Source organism: Saccostrea echinata, unplaced genomic scaffold, assembly GCF_033153115.1.
Source record: "Saccostrea echinata isolate AGI-Se365-2 ecotype Australia unplaced genomic scaffold, CSIRO_AGI_Sech_v1 ptg000047l, whole genome shotgun sequence".
Lineage (NCBI taxonomy): Eukaryota > Metazoa > Mollusca > Bivalvia > Ostreida > Ostreidae > Saccostrea > Saccostrea echinata.
This window is the reverse complement of record NW_026889796.1, coordinates 10,362,488-10,371,662: the sequence shown is the minus strand read 5'-3', so window position 1 is coordinate 10,371,662 and position 9,175 is coordinate 10,362,488. Positions and strand designations below refer to the sequence as shown.

Below are 9,175 nucleotides of genomic sequence, written 5' to 3'. Positions count from 1 at the left end.
TAGACATAGTACGCAAGGTCGGGTTAAACGGTCAACAGGAGATCTTCACTCCTACCTCTGGAATATTCCCAGGAGTCCTCTGTTTACAGATTTGTATTGTTTGTAGGTTTTTTGAGATCGATCACTGTTCGTTATCTTCACCTATTTCATTCCACTTACTGAAAAAAATCTGGCATCTTATTTCGGAATATCCAGATTTTACCGAATATATTTCATATTTAATTGAGGATTTTGTCTTAATCAACTGCACGTTTGAAGTCACGAAGATTTAGTAAGTCCCTCTGAAACAACTAAGTAACATTGAATATTGTTCTGCTTTCGGTTTTCATGGGACAAACCCGTTGAAACCATTAAAGGATATTGATAAATAATTAAAACTAAGACATTTGAAGTATGGAACCTCATAGGCCAGCAGTATGGCTAGACGATACAAGAATGAATGTCTTGTTTTCGCCTTTTCGAGAAAAGAATTTAAACCCTTCATCGTGGAATCAGAAAATGAAATTTTGGATTCAAGTCATAGAAGACGAGTTTAAACATTCAAACAAGTGTATTCTAGAAAGAAAATCCATACCATTCGTTTTCAAGAGAAAAGGAAAAATGCCAAGCTGTTTAGATACTGTGATTACAGAAATGCTAAGGTAAAATTTGCACATATTCATATTTGATGTGAAAATTATATTGGGGCTGCATTCAAGATCGTAGCAGCTAGTCTTGATGCTATTTTAGATATCTAAGTCATATTGAATGCACTGTATGAATTAACACTTGTTATGACTAGAATAGCATATTGTTCAAGATGGTACAGGGGTTGAAATATATGGTAGCCCGACCCCGGGGCTAGTCATTTTAAGACTCGGGCTAGGTAATTTAAATGTAACGATAGTCCATCGGACTAGCAGAACAGAAAAAAATTCTAGATCATCAGTTTACCATAGCTTTTCTATGTAGACTGGTTTCTTTTGACAGAGAACTAAGTTAATTTGTTCCTGTCACCAAAGTCAAACGTGTGTGACACTTTAATTTGTTACATTTTCATTTTGCATGAAAATTGTTGGGCTAGTTAGTTTAATATTTCAGGGTTTGACACTCGTTAAAATTTGGTCTCGCCATTTGGGCAACCTTGGTACTGATTTCAGGTTGCCCAATTGAATTTCAGGTCGCCCGAACAAAATATCAAAAGAAACAAAAATGTACAATAGTTTAAAATTTGTTAAAATAACAGAGGTTATGCTATTATAAAATGTGAACCAAATATTTTTGGAATATCAAAAGCTGTCTTCCAGTATATTATCAAACAAAGAAAACAAGCAACAAATATTAATAAGCAGAATCAGAATGCTAATTAGACTTTAAAAAAATTATGTTTGTTTCATGTATAATATTCCCAATTAATCAAGGGTTAGTAGGATGGGATTTTATTTATTTATTTATTTTTTGCTAATATACAATCTCACCTCACATATTCATTATTGACACAAAATAAAGTTTCTAGTTTAAAACATTCATTTTCACTTAACAAAAAGGCCTTAATAAATGGGGTCAAACATCCCTGGACTGAATTAACCAGGTGTGATGTTTACAGTGGACACCCTACATGGCTGTCTAGCAGCAGAAAACGAACATCAGAAAGTTGTGGGGGAAATACTGGATGTTACAATAATGATCATTACTCTTTATATTTATGGTGATTGTTGACTAGGTTTACATATTTTATATCTCAAATAAAACTTAATTTAACACTTTTGGTAAAAATTACATCAGCTGATTGATCAAACACAGATTTGACAGAAAGAAAAATCCACGCGGCTGCTAGTTGAATGGGTCGGTCGGGTTACAGGAAACAATGTTTTCAAGGCCTTATAAAGTGTATTTTAAAATATTAAACATCATTATTGAAAATTCCCAACTCGTCCCAGGTCGTCATTTGGGCGAGCCAGACTGAAAATCAGGTCGTCCAAAATCAATCAGGGGTGGAAATGACGAGGTGACGAGCGTGAATGTCGAACCCTGATATTTGGGCTAGTAAATTTTTACTGATCAGTAGCCCCTGGGCTAGTGGGTTTTCCGGAAAAATTTCAACCCCTGTGGTAGTGGCTACATTTAGCTAAGTAACTGCAACAATCTTGAACGCAGGCCTGATTTCTTAGTCAACAGGCCCGGCACTGTCTCTTCATTTAGCTTGATCATGAATTAGCTTTATAGCTGTGTATTTCATGGGCAGATACAGGATTTTTGATTGGGGGGGGGGGGGGGGGCGTGGATAAATTCGTTCAGACAGCTCCTGGATTTTTGTGATTTTAAGAGTAAAACCAGGTACAAAAATAGTGGTATTGATTAGTTATGTACACTATGATATTTCACTTTTTAAAAGAAAAACACATACACACACACACACACACAAACAAACCAAAAAACAACGAACAAACAAGATCAGATTTTAAAAATAGCATTTTACTTAGGTATACAAGAAGTCACAAAAATCAGAATGTGTTTCAAAGTACACTGTCACTTAAGAGGGCTGGGTGGTTGTGGCCATTTTCAGACTATATTGATCTCCTTTAAAAGAAGAACTCCATATAAAGATATGCAAAAATGATCAAATTTTAAAACTAAAATGTGTGAAATTTTTGTTCGCCAAATGATAGTTGACAGCTTAAGATATCATATCTAAAAGATTAAGTTATATCTGATGGTTAATTTTTTGCCCCCCCCCCCCCCTCCTTATCTGGCCCATATTAGCAATTTAAGTTGCAAAATTAAACATAGTTGATAAATTTCATGCCAGGAATATCCAGTGTCTTTCTAACCTAGAAAACCGATACTTGGTCATTAAATAAAATTACCATTTTTAGCTCACCTGAGCTGAAAGCCCAAGTGAGCTTTTCTGATCACCTGTTGTCCGTCGTCCGTCCGTCCGTCCGTCTGTAAACTTTTCACATTTTCAACTTCTTCTCAAGAACCACTGGGCCAATTTTAACCAAACTTGGTACAAAGTATCCTTGGGGGAAGGGGAGCTTAAATTGTTAAAATAAAGGGCCAAGTCCCCTTTCAAGGGGAGATAATCAAGAAAAGACAAAAATAGGGTGGGGTCATAAAAAAATCTTCTCAAGAACCACTGAGCCAGAAAAGCTGAAACTTATGTGGAAGCATCCTGGGATAGTGTAGATTCTAAGTTGTTAAAATCATGACCCCCGGGGGTAGGGCGGGGCCACAATAGGGAATCCAAGTTTTACATTGAAATATATAGGAAAAATCTTTAAAAATCTTCTTCTCAAGAACCACTGAGCCAGAAAAGCTGAAACTTATGTGGAAGCATCCTGGGGTAATGTAGGTTCTAAATTGTTCAAATCATGACCCCTGGGGGTAGGGCGGGGCCACAATAGGGAATCCAAGTTTTACATTGAAATATATAGGAAAAATCTTTAAAAATCTTCTTTTCAAGAACCACTGAGCCAGAAAACCTGAAACTTATGTGGAAGCATCGTCAAGTAGTGTACACTCTAAATTGTTCAAATCATGACCCCGGGGATGGGGGGGGGGGCACAATAGGGAATCCAAGTTTTACGTTGAAATATATAGGAAAAATCTTTAAAATTCTTCTCAAGAACCACTGGTTCAGAAAACTGAGACTTAAGTGGAAGCATCCTGGGGTATTGTAGATTCTAAATTGTTCAAATCATGGCCCCTGGGGGTAGGGCGGGGCAACAATAGGTATTACAAGGGGGGAAGTCTGGTAATGAACAGCATGGCCAAAGTTACTCAGGTGAGCGATGTGGCCCATGGGCCTCTTGTTTAATTGACCATTGATTGTAAAACCAAAGTAGGGCATTATTAATAGTATTCGCATTTAAGGGGGGGCGTGCGCCCCCCACACTCCCCCCACCCCCCTTAAATCCACCAATGTATTTAGTTATATAATATAGAAAGGCTTGATTTAGCTGTTTTGATACATTTAATTAAATAAATGTTTTATTTTGAAAGCGAGGTCCGTGTTTGCTCTGTTCCTATTTTGTATTGTATAATGGACTTTTGAGCTTGAATACTGTTCGTTATCTCCATATATTTCATTTATTTTGAAAGCTATATATGGTGTATCTGAGCTTAAAAAAAAAAAGGAAATTGAGTGTATAGATATGCATGATATATGTTATGTACATTAAAATTACAATTTTCACCGATTCTGAACTCAGATAACCTCACTTTCTGTAGTTAAATTGACTTTAAATTTTGCTGTAATTGTGTTGAATATTAATAAGATCTGCCAAGCACATGACTTCAGGAAAATACAGCATTAAAGCCATGATGGAGAAGAGGTATAATGTACTTGATATTGTTAATATAACATAATTTTCTCTTTATGACTCCCCATGTCTGCCTATGATATCTCTTTCTCGCATTTCTCTCTGAATCTGTTAAACTGCTTGTGTTTGCTGGTCTACCCCTCATTCTCATCACTGTCAAATTAAGGTGGTGTTAATATGCACATCTCCATTATTTTTGTGGAGTCGGTAAATAAATCGGTTCTTGTTTTAAATTTTTGATATCTTTGAAACGTGATAGATTTAAATTATGTAATTTACAGAAAAGTCCATTCTTTATATAAAGTATTGAAACAAATAGATCTGTTTAATTTTGGTTTTCTAAACTTATCAAATATACACCCTATAAAGCTTTAAGTGTGCAATATTTCAGCTTATAAGAAAAGTCACAGTTTGATGTTTACTTGTATGTTATTCTTGAAACAATGCATGAACAAATAACTTTTCAAAAAGTGTTTCCTTCAGAGCATTTGCAATGAAAGTTCTAAAAGTCTGTCAGGGTATATTATATGACTATAAAAAGTTATGTAAGCAAGTTTGATGGCTGAAACTTCCTTTTTCTCTTCTTTTGTGCAGCCTTGGAAAGATTCGAAAACTTCAGAACAGTGACATTCTCCAGCCACCTTCAGAAGCCAGTGGTAAGGGCTGGCTGACGTGGGGATATGACACCCTACTTAAGTCACCCATCACTTGGAGCTGGAAAGCATTGACTAAAGACGAGAAAAATGAGGATAATACACAATACATATTGGAGGAGTGTTTAAAAGTATGCATTAAATGTTTCACTGTCAGTGACTAATGTTTTGATATTCCCTATTTTTAATGTTTTCAATGTCTTTCCAACCATCTGTGGACAATTTAATTGTACTAATGGTTTTATTTGCAAGTCTTTCAATGTGCAGCTGGTATAATAAGGTGTTTTATGTTTGTCTGTATTTTTTTTTTAAATGCTTACCTCTCTAAATTTTCAAGAAAATTTAATAATAAAAATAAGATACATAATATTCTGTAAAAATGAAAATATTGTAAGTATTAATCTTACAAGACCAAGAGCAATTACCATGAATACTCTTGATTAGATTATACTTTTAATTTCAGGATCAGTGCACCAAAGTTCTACAGAGGCATCAGTGTCAGGTGTATTGTGACATTGTCAGCAACATTATGGAATACTCTGTGCTCTACGTTCAGTGTGGTGATCTGTGTTCCTCAGAACTGGAATTTAAGGTCGTGTTACAACAGCTCGTAAAAGAAAACAAAGCAGTGATCAGTTCAGATCAAGACACTGTTGTAAGTTCAGCTGAAGAAATGTTTTCATTTTATCAGATATTTTCTTCATGATACATATATATTCATATATCCATAGATATATGATTGTAATTGTGCCAAAATGTCAGCAATTTGTAGGTGTTTAATTTCACTGGTGTTTAAATTTATGCATCCTTTGGATTTTTGTTAAAGCTAGTCACTAAAAATGTCCTCATTGATGCACATAATTATTGCACTTATGAAATATCACTGTTTCTTCAATCTTGCTTATATTTAAACTGTAAATGTTCATAATGCCAGCAAATCCCCCCCCCCCTTTAATGAATCTTCTTCAGAATGACTGGGTCAGGAAAGCTTAAACTACATCAAATTTTTTTTGCAAGCGTTTTTTTCTATTAAAGAAAATACAGTAGAAATTGATTATAAGAATGTTTATTATCTTTACATCTGTTTAACATTTTTTCCCCCTACATTTTACAAGATTGTTAAATTTTGTTCACGGGATGATGACCAAGTGAAGAAAATTACAGAGGAAGATTTAAAGATTTTGAGGTATGAAGAGGTCATTGCAAACATTATCAAGAAGCTTCAAACTTTTCAAAAATTGAAAGATTTTCTTCACAATTATTTTTTTTAAGACATCATTCTGGTTTTCTGAAGTTTTATTTTCATTTTAAGGGTTTTATTTTTAGAATTAAGAAAACATCTGGTAAACTTTTGAACGATGTTGAAAAACTGTCAGCTGTAAGTGAGAGGTAAGATTGAAAAGTTCAAACACAGGGGCATCTTATCCACTCTGTTCTCTACATACACGGGGGCATCTTATCCACTCTGTTCTCTATTTCACATGTGCTAATTATGTGTGAAATAGAGGACAGAGCAGATAAGATGCCCCTGTGGTTCATACAGTCTAGCATTTCAATGTACTTAAGTCTAAATTAGTACCTTGTATTTTTGGTAAAATCTTACTCATATGCAACTTAAAGCCAAATACTTTTTACCATCTTGTAGACTTGTACTTGTGTACACATGTAAAATATTAAATGTGTCTTGCTTATTATAGATTAAAAATGGAAGCTATTCAACATAAAAATCAAAGCAAGAGGCAACATGTAAGTTGAATCTATATTTTTTATTATATTTTTTTATGCAGGCCATTCAGTCTGTATAAATATAATAGCACATACTACTATAAGTTATCAACTTTGTGGAGGGACAACATACAGGCATCATAACAATAGTTTTTGTTAGACATAGGGGTGCAACGATACACCAACCTCACGATACGATACGTATCACGGTATTCAGTTCACGATACGATACGTATAACGATACATGAGAAGGTTAAGTCTTTCAAGTTTGTCAACATATTTTTTTCAAAACTTGACAGGGTTATATTAAATGTTAATAATTTTTGATAATAATGAAAATATAATTTTGTTAACTTGAATTGGATTGATTGGAAAATCTTTTGAGTTGTGACAATATTCTAAACCAATGACGAACATTTACAGGGAACCATGGGGACCTTTCCCAATAATCTTTCTTTTAAATTGGAATGAAAAAGGGAAGACATTCATTCTTTTATTCCTTTTATTTTCATAGAAAACCAGTTGTCATATTTCTCGTGTTAACACGTTTCAATCAATAAGACAGCGAATTTTCATCGAAAAACACGCGTGATGAGATATCGTGTATTACCATAAAATACGTTTAGATTCAAAGGGTTTATCACTTGTCTTAATATCTATAATACTAGTAATTTTAATCACATTAAAAATGAGATAAAGTCCTCCTCCGTGTTAAATCTGAGGTCTGTAAGATGCTGGAGATGAGTTTAACTGCCATTAATGCGTAATCGTCGACCTCACGTTTTGCGCGGAAGCCATTTTGAAATTGTAAACATGGAAACAAAACGGACGATTCAGATAATTCTGGACTGATTGAATCGAACCGCGATATCAGTCTAGCGTATCGTGAATTGAACCGTGGAAAAATATACTGCGATATACCGTCAAACGGTTTATCGTTGCACTCTTAGTTAGACATGAATTTAGTAAATGCATGTATACACATAGCACTGAAGTAATTTATATCTATAAAATACCATGAATATTCTTTATTACTAATGCCATTTAACTAATTTTTTTCAGGCTTTGAGAGCATTCAGACAGTATAAGAGAATTCAGGACAGAATTTCCAAATTATCAAACTCTATTGACTTTTTAGATGATATTTTACACAGGATAAGCCATGCTGCATCAGAAGAAATGGTAATTCATTAACGTAACTCAAACAAATGTATCTATATATACAAGTACACTGTACATTTGTTGTGACTTTACTCAGTTTAAATACGTTATCATTTTATTTTCAGAGTAAATGTTTTAAGTATACAGTTATGACTGTATTTGAATGTTTTTCTAGTGATGTGAATTGTCATTAAAATTGAGATAATCAAAAAGAATATTAATATTTTTATCGAGGATTCATTTTGTTTGTAGATTGTAAAGGCCATTGAAAGTGGAACTCAAGCTTTAAAAAGCATCAATGAAAGAAATGACCTAGATAAAGTTACTGACATCATGGATGACTTGAGTCAGGTATTTTACTAGTATTTAAATTGCTTAAATGGGGAATTTTAACATATTTGAATCATGTATCTAACCATTATTTGAATTGCTTGAATGGAGGAATTATAACATGACAGCCAAGCTTCTGGTTTCTAGCAGTAACTGTTAGTCTAACATTGCATGAGATATCCTATTTGATTAATGATACATAGGTGATTTTTTATAATTGTCCTACTGTGATCAATGGAAGTCATATCAGCTTTTAATTTATTTATTTTTTTAATATTTCTGATTTCAATGTTTACCATTACAGACAATAGAGGATCAGGAGGACATTCAGAATGAATTAGGAAGATTAAGTAAGGATGATGAAGAGTCCTTGGAGGCTAGTCTAGAGAATCTGCTCAAGGGAGATAATTCACCTCTAGTGGATGTTCCCACAACACTCTCTGATGTAATGGATGGAAAAGGTGATCAGTTGTCAAGTGCAGATGAACTAGCAGATCTACTGTCTGGTGAGTACACACATAAATTTGTACCCCCCCCCCCTCCAAAAAAGGTAATTAAATCCTCATGTGTGTATAAAATTAAAACTGCTATATTTAGAATCCCAAAAAACCAATTGTTCTATTTTTAGATCTGAAATTGCCTGAGGTGCCAGAGTCTCCTCCAGGAAGAGAAAAGGATTATGGGAGAAAGGAACTACCAGCACATGAAGATATATTTATTCCAGATTTATCTCTACAAGAAGCAAAAACAACAGAAAAGTCAAAGAAGAAAAAAGAGGCTGCTTGATAATGTATAGAAGAAGTATACCCAAGTCTTTCACTGAACAAATTAGGAGCATTAAATATGTATTTTATTTAAAAGCAATCATGCTTATCATTTCACTTCATAATCATATCAATTAAATATTTATACTGCTTAATATCCCTTCAAAGTATTTTTAATTATGGATATATTTTCATCAAATTATTATCATATCTTGATATTTTAGTGAATTATTAAACA

At 33.8% G+C, this 9,175-nt stretch overlaps 1 protein-coding gene across 1 annotated transcript; it reads left to right on the top strand.

The window, feature by feature from the left end:
* The first annotated feature begins 369 nt into the window (after positions 1-369).
* Positions 370-9,175, top strand: LOC133202349 (charged multivesicular body protein 7-like). The gene is made up of 10 exons (XM_061338155.1): positions 370-641; positions 4,899-5,088; positions 5,421-5,612; positions 6,073-6,143; positions 6,284-6,346; positions 6,655-6,703; positions 7,745-7,864; positions 8,096-8,194; positions 8,478-8,679; positions 8,802-9,175. Exons 1-10 carry the CDS (start codon positions 394-396, stop codon positions 8,957-8,959), a joined length of 1,392 nt encoding a protein of 463 aa, XP_061194139.1. The 5' UTR covers positions 370-393; the 3' UTR covers positions 8,960-9,175.